Genomic DNA, 17004 nt, shown 5'->3' with positions numbered 1-17004 from the left:
ACAATTTTCACATAAAACTTCAGATTTTAACAAGTAACAACAAGTCAAATCAGGTACAATACCAGTAACAAAATTTAAGTCTAGGAACGACAAAATTGGTGGTATAACAGAACTTCGGCTTCAAGCCTTCACTTTACATTTTCTGAGCTCTCAGCTCCTAACCACATATTTATCAAAGGGCGGAAAACCCCTAATAACATGGAGCACTTGCTCCCACCTTCGAATATCAAGCCTCTCTGAGGCGCTTTTACCACAAATAAAAGAGCTGACCTGCTCTCAATTTTCTGAGCCTATCAAAGGCCACAACAAACTTTACTATCAACCGCCCTCAAGGCACACTTACAAAGAAACAAGAGTATCTTGTACCCAACCTACTGGGCCTTTGCAGGAAAAAAAAAATAGGTTAAGTTAATTGCCCAAAATGCAAAACTGAATGGAGGCATGAATATGCGCTCCTACATGAAACTTCTTAAAACCTAAGAGGCACTAGGCCGATGAAGCAGGGGCTATTCCCAAACTATGGAGGTGACTCGTATACAGAATAAATTTAACACATTACGGAAGAGTAGAAGAACGGTTACGAAAACGTAGTCACCTCAAATTCAAAATGAAGGGGAGCTTGAGAGGGTAAAGCACTCTCTATCCCCGATTTACAGTTAAGGTTATATGAAAATTTTACATCAAAATGGAAAAAGTTACATTTTTGGTCAGATAGGTTACATCAAAAAGGTTTCGGACCTTCTCCAAGGGTTAAACTGCTGAGCTAGCAAGAAAATAAAGATGTTAAACGGCCATTACGTTTGTGAAGAGCTGCTGCCCGAAGGAAGAGGCACTACCTGCCCCCTGCTACACGTCCATACACTAAGCTAGATGTTGAAGAAGTGGCTGAGAGATAGGAAAATCAGCAGTTTTTATACTCTCGGGGAAGATTCGAGACCTTTCATGAATAATTAGACACACCCACAGGCGTTTATTGGGTAGCTTACAGTTACACATCAAAATCGAAGAAGAAAGACACGATTGGTCAAAAATTAATTACAGAAATTCTGGATTAGCTAAGTTCAAAACTGGCGGAAAGAAAAGATTTATATTGCCAACCCACAAATGAAAAAACGAAATTTAGTAAAGAACAAACTTATGAATACAAAATTTCTTCAAATAAAGTTCTTCCACTTCGCACCAGGCTGCATGGTCATAGTTTTTTGTAGACACATCTATCAGAGACTGTCCACACTTCTTGATCAATAGAAAACAAAACAAGTTCAACTCCACACAGTACTGACAACTTCGTAATCACAAAATTTACGGTAGTGACATCTTCTGAGAAAACTTATGAGTTGATACAGTTGTTAAAGTTTAGAGTTTCTCCTGTAGAGGAGCACTTTAAGGCAGAAAATTTAAATGTGCGGCGTAGAGGTGTACCAGCCGGTACAGATATATTTTATTATATGCATGGGGTAATTTCCATTGAATTATTGGTCACTTGTCCTGATCGTCAGAGGGCTATCACATACATCAACTGGGAGGGATTCGCTTATATTTACTACCGGGTAACACATATAATAGTGAAAACTAAAAGGTATGTTGTATGGGTTTTTTATATATATATAATTATTTTAGTTTTTGGCAACTATTAGATAGGAAAAGGCAAGTGGTGGTGATTATTGTTTAAAGAGGAGGACTAGGGATGAAGAGCCGTGGCCATAATAACAGCCCTATTATTTGCCTGTTGTAAAAATAGGGAAACTATCGTAAACAATCTTCAGGGCTGCCGATGATGCGTTTCGAACCTACGATCTCCAGAATGCAAGCTAGATCTATATGGCCCATACGACACACTCGGTTACACATCACTATTGCTTCATCTTCCCTTCGTCAAAGCTACAGTATTTATGAGTAGATTGCACTCACTGTAACAACGCTATAATCAAAGCTACACTTCCCCATAAGGTAGCGTGTCGGTTTAGTGTGGATAATATTTTGATGAGATTTAATTTCCACCGAAAGTGATACTCTTTATCTGTGGGCAAGTCATGCTCACGCTTAGCCATATTTGAGTAATGTGTAGGAAGACAAACAGCTGATTGATGTTCAGCGCGCGCACTGACGAATTTCATTGGTTGCGACAAGCAAAGAGTTGCATGAAAGATACTTCTGTCTCAATTTTCAAACCAAACTTTAAACCTTAAGCGATGTCTAGTTAAACATCGACTGAACATTGTTTATGCAATGGAAGATTGTGCTTGATTTAGACGTTGTTTAGGTAGACGTTGTCTAAGGCTTAAAACTAGCCATCGTTTCTGCAATCGGCCTATAGACTTTGCATCTTGGCAAAGGAAGAGGAGAAATAAGAATCCTCTGGGAAATAACGCCAAGCAGGATAGTAATATAAGTTGTATTTTGACTAAACTAAAACCTTTTAAAGGAACTTTTAGTTTTTCTTTTGAAAAACTCTCGCAGAGTAGTATTTTTTTCCTCTTTACAGTCTGACGTACAGTTACCATCTGTTTGATACTGCTGAAGAGATCCTTGTCTGCATAGAAGAAAGATAAGTCATCTAAGAACCTCAAGGCCTTGCCTAGCTGAAACCAAAGTTGGTACCACTTCTTCCTCTCACCTTTTCCACTCCTGTACTATTACTTTTTTTTGTCGTTGGTAATTTTAAAGTAACGAAGGCTGCTGTTGAATGCATGTGATGACTTTCTGAACTTCCAGATATGTGGTATCAGATATTGTCAGGCACATATGGTCAGACACATTGTTCAAAGTAGCATGAACAGTTGTAATAAGCATAGTTGACACTTCGTGAAAATAAAGCTATTTATAGCTGTAAATATCCTGTTAATTCCATTCAAACTATCCCTTTATTAAAATTTTAATTTAAAAAAAAAAAGTGTGGTTTATGGAAAACAGTGATAATTTATTCACAAAGTAACTAACTTCTTCCCCTGAAGATGGTTTTCTGTGGTTTTCTATTTTCACACCAGGCAAATGCTGAGACTCTTATTTTAATTAAGGCCACAGCCGCTTCCTTCCCACTCCTAGCCATTTCCTGTCCCATCTTCACTGCAACATGAAGCCAATTGTAATAAAACCCTCTAAATTTTCACAAACTTTTACCTATTTGATTACTCGAAACAAAACCAGACTCCATGGTTAAATGGTTAGCGTGTTGGCCTTTGGTCACAGGGGTCCCGGGTTCGATTCCCGGCAGGGTCGGGAATTTTAACCATAATTGATTAATTCCGCTGGCAAGGGGGTTGGGTGTATGTGTAGTTTCCATCGGCATTCATCGTCGTCACGGCGTGCAGGGGCCTACGGGCATCAAATCAAAAGACCTGCATCTGACGAGTCGAACTTGTCCTCGGACACTCCCGGCACTAAAAGCTATACGCCATTTCATTTACTCAGAACAAAATAACAATAAAAAATCTATTACAAAATATTAAAAGAAATTGTTAGCTGATATGCATACATGGTATGCAACACCAGAAAAAAGTTTCTTAATAGCATTTTTAGCACTGTTGACTGAAAAGAAAAACAAAAGAATCTCTCAACTAATTTGGAGGGAGTATTTTTTATCATTGTAGCACAAATCACCAACATTTTCATGTGAATTCAAGTTGCATTCTTGTATTCCTACTTTAACAGTGTTTTGATACCAGTTTCAGTGATGAATACAGATCCTCTCCATTTCTTACTCATGTAGTTCTGTGGACATTGAAACATAGACTACATATCAGATTCTTGAACTTAGTAGGCCAAATTTTTCAATTAATTTGTAATTTTAGTTATGGCATGAGTGGAAATGGCTTTATTCTCATTTTGGTGTAGGTTTCATTATGTTTGGATCTGTTTTTAGTGGAAAAAGTCTTTTTCAAGGGCACTGTTAGAAGTTTGTTTACACTGGTTGCTAAGGTGTGTTCCAGTTACTGGGGAATGATTTTTTGGTTTATTAAGTTTGTGAGATAGCAAGATTGACCCTGGACTAGTGCTTAAATGCATTTACATTCATTAGCAGTTTTTCTCCTCGGACTACAAGAATACACCTATTATATCATCTACTTAACCTCTAGGGTACTTCACAACTACAGTGTGTTAAATCCTCATTTTTAACCTTATACATTTGCTTGCATAGATGTTTATTAATTTCTACAGATTCACACGAGTTGGATTTTAATATTTTTTCTTTATGTAGATTTGGAAATTCAACACTATATCTAGAGGGGAAGCAACAAACGCCAAGTGGACAAATTTAGTTCGGAAAGACCTACGAAGGTGGATCAAATATAAACAGGATTTTTGTTCCTGAGCATCAACAGTTGGTAGGGTTGGCCCCAGGCTTCTGTTGTGCTTAGGCGGGATCGTTAGAAGTGGGGAGAGCGTGCTGTTAGATATTTCCTGCCGTTTCGTCAGTGACGCTCACGATCTCAGAGCAACAGGTGCACCCCTCCACTGCGCAACACATAATTATAAAATTTCTTGCTCATGAAGGAGTTACAGCGACGGAAATTTGCCAAAGATTAACTGCACAGTTTGGTGATCAAACATTGTCAAGGATGCTTGTGTTTGCCTGTCATAAAAAGTTAATGAAAGGACGAGAACATGTGGAAAATCAGCAACACGATCGCCTTCCTCGGACCAGCATTACAGACGAAAACATTTGTGCAGTTAAAGACATTATTGATGACGATCGACGGGCGAGAGTATAAAAAATTGCAGAGCAAGTCGGAATCATTTATGGGAGCTGTGAAGCAATCATCACAAACGACCTGCAGTTCCGTAAAGTGTGTTCCAGATGGGTCCCTGGAATTTTGACCGAAAATCTGAAATTCACAATTAAATTGAAATAAGAAATAATGTAGTTCAACCTATTCAATACAAATAAATAATAAATGTAGTGTTACATTTCTATTTAATTATAAGCAGAATCGGTACCGGTTTCGACTCCAATCTGGGTCATCATCAGCCGAATAAAATGCAAAAAAAAAACAATGCATAGGTAATAAGAAATTAAAGAGTGAGTGAGTCTTTCACAAAAACAGTTGAAGAGGCAAAATGTGTTAATGGGGATTGGCAATGTGCAATTTTAAATCGCAAAATCTAGAAGTAGAAAGTCAGTCATTTATAAGAAGTAAGGCGCGATTTTCTGAATTGTAGCACAACACACGCAAAGTTCAGCACTGTCTCATAATGTTTACAAGAAGAGGTGAAAAGTTAAATGAGCCAGCATGCATATATTATCAGGCGTGAAGTCACAATATAATTTAATGAATATGAAGTCCCAAAATTGTCTAGAAGTCGAAGATGAATCGATTGAAGCGAATTGCTAGCTCCTGAAGATCAGCACGTACCGGGCGAGTTGGCCGTGCGCGTAGGGGCGCGCGGCTGTGAGCTTGCATGATATAGATGTTGATTCCTAAAAGGAATCTGAAATTTTTTGTTCCGAATGAGTAAATTTATAATACCAATATATATGGTCCGTTATTGGACATTATAAATTTTCCAGCTAACTCATTCCTGGTTGCCAGTGTTTCACCCCCGTGTGCTAGGCTGGGCTCATCAGTTGGTACCTAGCACACCTACCAATACGCTGGCCAGTGCATACCGTGGAGGCCACTGTGTAGGCTAATTATAGCCACCGGCAGTGCCAATGCTCTATGAGAGACTTTGTCTCATTACCAAAATTAATTCCTGCTTGGCCATCAGATGATATATATGTTGATTCCTAAAAGGAATCTGAAATTTTTTGTTCCGAATGAGTAAATTTATAATACCAATATATGGTCCGTTTTTGGACATTATAAATTTTCCAACTAACTCATTCCTGGTTGCCAGCGTTTTTCCCCCGTGTGCTAGGCTGGGCTCATCAGTTGGTACCTAGCACACCTACCTATTGGTATTATAAATTTACTCATTCGGAACAAAAAATTTCAGATTCCTTTTAGGAATCAACATCTATATCATCTGATGGCCAAGCAGGCATTAATTTTGGAAATGAGCCAAAGTCTCTCATAGTGCATTGGCACTGCCGGTGGCTATAATTAGCCTACGCAGTGGCCTCCACGGTATGCACTGGCCAGCGTATTGGTAGGTGTGCTAGGTACCAACTAATGAGCCCAGCCTAGCACATGGGGGCGAAACGCTGGCAACCAGGAATAAGTTAGCTGGAAAATTTATAATGTCCAATAACGGACCATATATATTGGTATTATTGTGAACTTGCATCCAGGAGATCGTGGGTTCGAGCCCCACTCTCGGCAGCCCTGAAGATGGTTTTCCGTGGTTTCCCATTTTCACACCAGGCAAATGCTGGGGCTGTACCTTAAGGCCACGGCCACTTCCTTCCAACTCCTAGGCCTTTCCTATCCCATCATCGTCATAAGACCTATCTGTGTCGGTGCGACGTAAAGCAACTAGCAAAAAAAGATCACCGCAACACACTCAAGGTCCGGCACTGTGCTCTCAAATGCCGACGGAACTCGGTGAATAGCTTGATGAACCAGTCTGTAATTATTTCGGTTGCGGAAATGTGTGTATATCTATAAATAATACAATTTAATATAATTGAAGTACGTAAACAAGATATTGTAGATTCTTTAGAACAGTTGATGTCGGCGCTTTATTTATATACATATATATATTTATATACACACATTTCCGCAATCGAAACAATTACAGACTGGTTCATCAAGCTATTCACCGAGTTCTGTCGGTATTTGAAAGCACAGTGCCGGACATTGTGTTGCGCTGATCTTCAGGAGCTAGCAATTCGCTTCAGTCAAGCGATTCATCTTCGACTTCTCGACAATTTTGGGACTTCATATTCATTAAATTATATTGTGACTTCGCGCCTGATAATATATGCATGCTGGCTCATTTAACTTTTCACCTCTTCTTGTAAATATTATGAGACAGTGCTGAACTTTGCGTGTGTTGTGCTACTATTCAGAAGATCGCACCTTACTTCTTATAAATGACTGACTTTCTACTTATAGATTTTACGATTTAAAATTGCACATTGCCAATCCCCATTTAACATATTTTGCCTCTTCAACTGTTTTTGTGAAAGACTCGCTCTTTAATTTCTTATTTACCTATGCATTGTTTTTTGCATTTTATTTGGCTGATGATGATCCAGATTGGGGTCGAAACCAGTACCGATTCCGCTTATAATTAAATTGAAATGTAACACTACATTTCTTATTTATTTGTATTGAATAGGTTGAACTGCATTATTTCTTATTTCAATTTAATTTTCAATACGGAACATGATGAAATTTTTATCATTAAATCTGAAGTTCAGACGTTTGGAGGTCTGTCAGAGTCTTACAGCAAGGTTTGCGGAAGAAGGTGATGCATTTTTGAGTCAGATCATCACCTGCGACGAAACATGGGTCCACTACTACACTCCCGAATCCAAACAAGCCAGTAAGGAGTGGCATAGGAAAGGAGATGCAGCACCAGTGAAAGCCACGACTCGACTGTCAGCTGGCAAGGTTCTTGCAACCGTTGATTTTTATCGGCAAGGCACTTTGCCGATTGATTTTTTGCAGGAGCAATGCACAATCAATGCTGCGTACTACTGCGAGCTGTTGAACAAGGCAAGGGTTGGATATCACCGCAAAAGACGAGACCAACCGATTCGACAGGTCATCCTCCTCCACGACAATGCGTGGCCCCAAAGTGCAACTCTGTCTCCAAGCTACAGGAAATGTACTGGACTACACTTGACCATCCTCCTTACAGCCCGGACTTATCACCCTGTGATTTCCATTTGTTCGGACCGCTTAAAGAAGCTGTAGGAGGGCAACGATTTGAAGAAAACGAGAGTGTGGAAGACTTTGTGCGCAACTGGCTGGTGACACGACCCTGTTGTTTTTATGATGAAGGCATCAAAAAGCTGCCCTTATGCTGGGAAAAATGCATTTCCAAAGCAGGAAACTATTTGGAAAAATAAATTTTAATTGCCTTGTTTTTCAATAAATGTATTTAAATAAAAAATAAAATCCTGTTTATATTTGATCCCCCCTCGTACAATACATAAGCATTGATCATACTGACATTTACAACCAACATAAGTTCAGAAAGTTAATCAAGACTCTCTCCAGTCACTAACAACTAAATCACTGTGTCCAGGAGTAGGAGTGAAATGGACTCAAGAAAGAAAAGACATCCATAGCTCTAGAATGAAGGAATACTGGGCTAAGAAGAAGAAGAAAAAAGCTCACCAGAGATAAGAATGACGTGGTCCATTGTAGGTCTAAACGAAGAAGAAGAAGAAGAAGAAGGAGGATGTTAGCAAATATTGGAGTAAATTTTTCTGGTTTGATTTGTCATTTATCAGTGTGCCAATGTCTCAGATATTTGGGTCACATAGCTATCAGCTTGCATTCAAGAGGTAGTGGGTTTGAACCCTATTGTCGGCAGCCCTGGTTTTCCATTTTTGCACCAGGCACTTGCAACGTAAAGGAGATTTTAAAAAAAAGATTTTTTTTTTGGCAAGTCCACCAGTTGTATGTTAGATTGATGTCAACAAAGACGTTTAATTAACAGTTAATGCAAGTACCAAAGCACTGGGAGCTGTGCTCACTCAAGATGATCATCCATCTGGTTGAGTATTATAGAAATTGGAGCAGAACTATCCACAGATGAGGAAGATGCATTAGCAGTCAAATTTGCATGCAACAAGTTCCACAATTTCATTTATGGGAAACCACTTGTGGTCGAGATGGATCATAAACCATTGGAAATAATATTCAAGGAACCAACTGTGACAGCACCTCTGTGGCTTTAAAGAATAATATTCAAGGTTCTGCACTATTCACTGAAAAAAAAAAAGGGAATGGAAGGGAAGGGAAATCCCAATACCAGCTGTGAATACAGTGAAGGAAGTGATCAAGGTGATATTACAGATAAGGGGCAGTTGGAAGTTCATGCAGTCCTGGCAGTAACAGAAAAGGTTCTTAAGAGCCTGCAAGAAGCAACTAAAATGGATAAAGAACTCCAACAGCTGAGAGAAGTGATCATGTTAGGATGGTGTGATAAGATCATGATATAGCTCCAGATATCAGGGGGAGTTTCAGTTTTAGAGAAGAACTATCATACGTCGAAGGGATATTGTTTAAAGGGAACAAAATAATACTCCCTAAGTCACAAATTAAGATCATGATTGATAAAATTCATATACATCATAGTGGAATAGAGAAGTCGCTGAACGGAAGTCTGTGATAGAAGATCTAACCACCTATGTAAACGGCTGCTCAGTATGTCAGAAAGTGCAAAGAAGTAATTGTAGCAAACCATTCATGGGGAAGGAAGACACTAAAACTACCCTGGCAGATAGTTGTATCTAATCTCTTCAGCGTTACTGAAAATATCTACATCGTCATTGCTGTCAGTTACTCAAGATTAATTTACATCACCAGACTTAAAAGGTCAACTTCTACGGAAGTCATAAAGCACCTAAGAAAATTGTGGTCATTATGTGGAATTCCTGAAGTGCTGAAACAGATAATGGACCATAGTACAGCTCTAAGGAATTAACTATGCAGGATGTCTGTCTTCCCACTGTCCCTCACCAGCAGGAACAACATGGACCACCAGACCAAAGTGGACAGAGGAGACGAAGCTGGCGCACAGTGAGAAAATCAAAGCTTACTGGGTCAAGAAGAAACAGAAGAGCCATGTCGAGACAAAACGAGCCTTGTAATGTAAAAATTAAATAAGTTAATAATAATAATAATAATAATAATAACAACAACCGAAGACCTGTATGACCAAAGGCAAGCATGCTAACCATTTAGTCATAGGGGCAGACTCCACCATTAGTATTAAGACAGGGGGGGGGAAAATACCAAACACTCATTTTCAGTTGTTCTGAAAATTGTCTGGGAGATACGTGTGATTGACAAGAAGTCCCCATTTTGCACCAGTTTGCTTATTTTTGAAACCGTCTACTTTCTCCCCGTGTAATTCTTTCTGCAAATGTAGTTTCGAGCATATTGAGTGGTCAGATAATAATTATTTTGATGTCCTTTATTGCAGATAAATTCAGTATATCTTTCAATGTTTTCTCACAGAGAGGTCATCTGAACCATGCTCTAAAAACTATTTAAATCTTCAAAATTGGATTTTCTGGACTTCTTTTTCAACATGTGCTTACCATACAACTTTGTGATTATTTGTTTGAAAGGTTTACATCACAATGCGACAAATTATTTTAAATATGTTTGACCTTAACCCTTTGAATTCTAATATTAGCTATATCTATAACACATAATACCAATTTAAAATGGAAGATTCTGTGTACAGTATACCATGTCATAAGTAACATAGTATAATTCACTTCTTCTTTTCCTACCGATTTTTCCCACACGTGTGGGGTTGCGGGTGCGAACTGTGTTGCACGTGTGGATCTAGCCCTGTTTTACGGCTGGATGCTCTTCCTGCCGCCAACCCTATATGGAGGGATATAATCACTATTGCGTGTTTCTGTGGTGGTTGGTAGTGTAGTGTGTTGTGTGAATATGAAGAGGAGAGTGTTGGGATGGACACACCAGTCCCGGAGCCAGAAGAATTAATCGGAAGCGATTAAAATCCCCGACCCGGCCGGGAGTCGAACCCGGGGCCCTCTGAACCGAAGGCCAGTATGCTGACCATTCAGCCAACGAGTCGGACAGTATAATTTACTGAAATCAGTTATTTAGGTACTCCACAACAGTTCTTGCTTTTCTTAGCTTATCACTTCTGTCTATAGTTTCGTTATTCACGAAAATGCAGAAATCTTGAAATAAGAGTATTGTTTTATGTAATAGCGGAGTTGCAGCATTATTCCTCTTTGACCAGTTCATTTTCACTAAGCGCTTTTTCTTTACTTAATAATGCATAGTGCAAAGTAAGCCTTCATTTTATCATTAGTTTTGTCAAACCATTTATCTGTATCAAGTTCTTGTTTATGCTCATATTGACAAGGAACTCCAGTAGCAGAAGACACTCCACCTATTCTTCAAAGATATAGGTAACATAAACAACAGTATCGATATTGCCTCTTTTCAAAGATGTTCAAGAAAGACGATAGAACTGCATAATACTGTCATATATCTGTGACATGCAAAACTATCGACACCAACATGTGGCAAAATTCAGCACTTGTCTGAGACGTGGTCCGGCTCTTCGGTCTTGGTGGCTGACCACGTTTCTGAGGTGATGTTAGATGGCAATGGGTTAATGCTTTCAAAAAAAAAAAAAAAAAAAAAAAAAAAAATCATATCTCTGAAATTGGTCTGTAACAGTGTTTTCATACTCTAAAATAAGAAAAATCTTAATTTTTACCAGCTGTCATGCTTTTATATAGCTATAAACAGTAAATTGGTGAATTTAACTTGTCTTGACTGTAAATAAGGATTTAAATTTTTTTAAATAGATTTCTGGAAAGAACCAATTTAGAATAAGTTTCTCACTTCAAGTACCTCGGAAGCACAATCTCAAATGACAACACTGTCAAGCATCAAACTTTTATAATCAAGTCAGAAACATATTCTGGGACTGCAAAAATACGATAAAAAGCAAAATCAACCACATACCACACCTACTTTGTACCTATTCCCAGATACAGTTTAGAGGCACGTACTCTGAACAATGACTATAGCAGAATTCAGGCAACGGAAATGAAATTCATTAGAACTATGAATCAAACTACTCAGAAGGACAAAATCAGGAATGAAGGTGGGTAGCTGGCTGAAGACTTCAGTGTTATGGTCACATGAGAAAATACTATCAAATACAGTAGAGACAATACGCGACACTTACGGATTTAGCCGTGTTAAAATGGGAGAAAATTCGACGGTGGCGCTCCTACTGACTTGACCTGAAAAGTCGCGTTAAATTCAAATATCAATGGAAATGCATATACGAAAATGGATACATAAATTACGTCTAGAAAGAAAGTATTATTGAGATATTAACTTCGAAGTTGCTAAGCAATTCTGGATAAATGAATGAAGAATTATTTAAAGGTTATTATTTAAAGACTGAAATTAGACATATAAACAAGATGTGAAATGGACTGCTGTGAAATGGGTTGATCTTTCATTTATGCATTACTTTTTTTGCTTTAGCATTCCTGCCTGAACGTTTACGGTTAGATTTTTTCTTTTTTCTCATTTAAAAAACATTGTATCATCACATTAAAAACACTTGTCAATAAAAATATCGGCACATTCCTTACACACGATTCAATGAATTAACATTTAAAAGCTGGACAATTTTCTTCTTAACATGAAGCCTATTAACTGAAAGAAAATGTATAAAATCCTGGCTTTAATCTGAGAAGAGGGATAAAAGAAAGAAAAGTATGAAAATGTTGTCGATAGTGATGCTTTGAGGAATATTTATGTACAATTAGAGTAAAAATGTAACATACCCTTGGCTGTATAGTTGAGGATTTTTAAAGTCGCTGGCCTGAAATGATCTGAACAGATCTTATAATTCTTATATAAGCGTAACGTCCCTTCTTTCTTGTATACCTTATCCAAATCACTTCTGTGACATTTCAAAACCCACAGATCACACCTACAACAACACATCGGTATTGAAGGTTAACTGCTGCACTATACAGTAAAATATGCGCATTATATTTTAAGCCAGTTAAAATATGGGTCGAGCAGGTCAGAAGATTATGAAGTACTATAAAAATCTCTTTGTCACTGGAAGAATACATATGAAAACAGAATATTACATTTTCTTGTCATGAGGGTAGCGAAAGAAAGACCGCGCATTCTTCTCTACTTCATAGTTACTTCAGCCAAACACAGCACATACCTTTCCCCTCATGTTGAGAGGAGATATCAAGGAATGACACACGCTACTATTTAATTATGTCAACTCACTGAAAACGCATAAATAACACCAAGAACTTCACACACAAATACATGTGCTCTTAAGGCAGAATCAGTAGTTCTCAGGTCTACCCGCTAGAGAGGATATTTTAAATAGTACCTTGTCTCAAGAAAGGCTTAGTTGTTGATATTCATTAATTTCCAATTTTCAACCAACAAACAATATAAAATATTCTTGCTGATTTTCATTGGGGGCTTGAGACTGCGTTTCACATCATCCCCTAGTACCTGTGAATGAGAGAAAATCCACGAGGGATAGCTGTCCCAGAACAAACGGGTATTGTACACTAAAAGCATCAGTAATAAGAATGTATTGTAATGGTATTGGCATTTTTCATACAGTATTTATAGAGTATAATGAACACTTATGTTTTCAGTTTTGAAAGTCCCCTGTTGTGCAACTATCCCTGACAAAAACACTTCATTTGATACAAATACTACATAAATTGTATTTCACAATTGACAATAATTATGTGTGATTGTTTCGTCTGTGGTGGTTAACTATAATTATGTGCTTGAAATAAGGTATTTACTGACATTTCTGCCTATTTGGGAGAACTCTGGCTATGTCAGGATTAAAACCTTGGTTCTCTGTACTGTGAAGCTTCCCACTTTTGCTGTAGACTGTGAGTGAAAATGCTTAGCGAAAAAGCAATGAGAAATTATTTGGTGTATAGAAAGATTTCTCCCTTTTTTTGTTGTTGCCTCACCCTTTAGAATTATGACATATTGGATTGGCAGATATCTATTTTCTTTAGAAACAGATAGTACATTTTCTCTGATATACAATGATATGTTTCTAAGAATAAGTTCACATGTGTATGCTTCAAAAAACTTATATTAATTCCTGCATTATGACATTCCCTTCAGGTTATATATTTTCAAATATTATTTCTTTATCCTATGACCTTGCTGTTTTGCGCTTGCTTTAAATGCAAACCTTAATTTTCACGAGAGACTTGGTTATCTATATTTTATTATTCATTTGGAACTTGAACTCTTACTTTCACCCTTTTTAATTTCAGGATGGTGTCTTGGTGGATGAATTTGGACTGCCGCAGATTCCTGCTTCATAAAATCCACTATTTCTATGCTTTGTGCACAAGCTCAGATTTTGTGCTGCGAATACACAGACACAAGAAAAGATAAAGGCACAGCTTTGTGATATATTTCGTCGAATAAATATGTGATCTAACTCTTTGCAGTGTTAATTAATTTGTATAGCAATCTAATTAACAACTTAACATTCTGTTATTGTTGCCTGAGTGAATTTCAAAGGATGCAAAAAACAAGACATGCTTATTGGAAAGTGCAACCTAAAGCATGTTACAGGAAAGCGAGAGTGATCTGTTAGTTGGCAGATAAATCTGAATTAATTGATACTTATACCTGTACCAAAAGAAGGGAAAAGAATAATCATTCCTGGAAGTTATTATGAAATTACAGCAGTTATGCACACTTCTTGCTTTATTATTTAAATTCAAAACTCTTTTTCTACTTGTTATGCCTCGTTTCTTTCAAGAACAGCAAGTTTTGTGTTATGTCGGTAGTGAACCAACCTAATTCTATAATTGACATTTGTGCTTATTTTCTTGTTAAATAAATCTTTATCCCATTTGATTTCTATAATATTTACAACTTTGGGATTATTTCTCTTAAATTCTAAAAGTGTTCATCTCCCTTCCAGTTTTCAGTTTTTCTTATGAATTTGATCTTCCCAAATCTTCTCTGCCTATAGTCTGACTGTGAAATACATTTATACAGTTTTAAACACATTGCCATGCCATGTTTATAAACCATTTCATAAAATATATATATTTTTTGGAAGAATAAATATTTGTTGCATTACTAGTTTTATTGTTATCTCAGGATTTTTTCCCTCGCCTACCATTGTTTTGATTCATAATTCTCTGTACTATACTTGTCATGTAGCATTGTTTTTAAAATTGTTTTTAAAATTTACCTCACCCAAGTTAAACAAACCTTTTATGTCTTGATAGTGTCTCTTTAGAATGCATCCCTGCTGCGTCAGCCTCCTTGTATTTAGTAAAACAGACATTACCAATGATCACTTTTGTTAAGTTGCCAAATAGCATGTCTGTTTTCTGCATTGTGTTGTTAAATTTGTACAGCAGACCCTATGCATGTAGATACACATATGTACTGTATATAACTATTCTAGGTTTGTTTTTTTACTGTTAAGATTGATTAGGTCTCAAGTTATATTTTTTAACCTTGTTTAATTAGGGTTTTCATTAGACACTATTCCTTCATTTTGAATCCCCACTATCATAAAAGCTTTAATGTCTCTAACAGTTGATTTATTCAAAGTGCCCAGAATTTACAAGATTTCATAATATTTACAGATACCTATTAAAGTTCTTGGATTACTTGTGAAAAATGAGTAACACTGAAGTTGTCCATGAAAATAAGTTGATTTGTATCGGATAGTTTACATTTTTAAACTTCATGTCCTTTATTAGTTTATGTATATTCTCAGTATTGTTATTTTTCCAAGTATTTTTAAAGGGAAACTTTTTTTATGGAGAGCTGTATTTTGTTATTTAATAAAAATGTATTTCCCAGTCCCCATAGAGATGTTTTCCCTTTCTGCCTGTTTGAAGTAGATTGGGATCTAAAATAAAGTGACACAGCAGTAGGATAAATGGGTATTGATTGTTGTTTTGAGATGTTACATCTGTGTGAGTTAAGAACTGTCAGGGATGAAAATGTTCTGGATCAGTGGTTCCCAACAGGAGGTCTGCAGACCTATGAGAGGGGTCCCTTTTACTAGGGTGTGGGATCTGCAGTATCCTTCATTTATGTTTTTTCAGAGAAATGACAGAATTGAGTGGTTTGATTATAACCAGTGTTAAAGAATCCCTCTAGATAACCAGTCAGTTGACAACAGTATGAACTGCATTTACCTGATAACTTCAGCTCCGTGTGGCAGGAAGCATTGGCAGGTTTCATTTGTGAAATTAAAAAAGAGCAAAGGGAGTATGGAAAATAATTGAACTTATGCCCAGAAGGGCACATGTCCATTTACTTCAAATTTTTTGTAGATGGTAAAACATACTATTTATTATATATATATCTGAAGGAACTTGAGAGATGATTCAGAACTGACCATTCTCTCAGCTGATATGGGTAATGCAACAGTGGTTATGGGCACTGGCGAGTATAAAACTGCATTTACACTAGCGAAAATCCCTCGCGAAAGTCGCTCGGGTGAAACTTACTTGCTTCGAGTGAAATTTTGCACTACCCAAAACAGAGCGCAATTCAGAACAAAAAATAGTGCGAGTGGGGCGAGCCGCCTTTGACAAGCCTGAAAGCTTCAGTTCTGGTTTTGCAGCCAACATGGAAACTTGTTTTGTCCCTCGAGCCGCTGCAGCTGCGTTTAAAATCATATCAATGTCATTTTTGATCAAAAAAGGGAAGAAGAAAAATCGGCGCCCTCGACGATGGTGGAGCAAACAATTATTTCTTGGAAGAAGCCAATATGAAACAGCCTTATGAGAGAAATGGTACAGGAACCCAATGGTGATACAATTAAGAACTTCGTCCGCATGAGTACTCAAGATTTTGAACAACTCGTTTCACTGATCAGTCAAAAAGTTGGAAAAAAAGACACAACATTCAGAGAAGCAGTAACAGTGCGAGAAAGGTTGGCGGTCACACTGCGTTTCTTAGCAACTGGTGATTCGTACATAAGTTTGCAGTATTTATAGAAATAAGAAAGTTTAGTTGAGAACTAATTTCCTTCCACGCATCTTCTCTTTTATTGAGATTGAAATAGTTTTTGTTTTTCGGATTCCACATAAAATCTTGATTTTTGTAGAGCTCGATGAGCTGCAAGCACTGTTCTTGATTCATTCCTCGCGCAACTATGGGGACCACATTTACACTGAGAGAAATTCGATGAGCGAAACCCTTTGATGCGCGGACAAAAACCGACTGGGCTCCGGCTCGCAGCGAGGGCCCTCAATCCGCAATTACTCGGGGGTGAGGGAGCATCTACGCTAAGCGCAGCTTAAGAATAAGATCTCAGCTATATTGTCAGAGCCTGTTTACAGACTGATGTCACGTGACCCTACCACTC

At 37.5% G+C, this 17004-nt stretch overlaps 1 protein-coding gene across 1 annotated transcript in view; it reads left to right on the top strand.

The window, feature by feature from the left end:
* Vps60 (vacuolar protein sorting 60) overlaps nucleotides 1–15491 on the top strand; it is an 81138-nt gene extending 65647 nt beyond the window's left edge. The window contains exon 5 of the mRNA XM_067143141.2: nucleotides 13925–15491. Coding sequence (XP_066999242.1) covers nucleotides 13925–13975 — 51 coding nt within the window. The 3' untranslated portion in view covers nucleotides 13976–15491. The remainder of the gene's footprint in view (nucleotides 1–13924) is intronic.
* The last annotated feature ends 1513 nt before the right edge of the window (nucleotides 15492–17004 follow it).

The sequence above is a fragment of the Anabrus simplex genome, chromosome 3, assembly GCF_040414725.1.
Source record: "Anabrus simplex isolate iqAnaSimp1 chromosome 3, ASM4041472v1, whole genome shotgun sequence".
Classification (NCBI taxonomy): domain Eukaryota; kingdom Metazoa; phylum Arthropoda; class Insecta; order Orthoptera; family Tettigoniidae; genus Anabrus; species Anabrus simplex.
The sequence above is the reverse complement of the archived record's forward strand: the minus strand, read 5'-3'. Positions and strand labels throughout refer to the sequence as shown.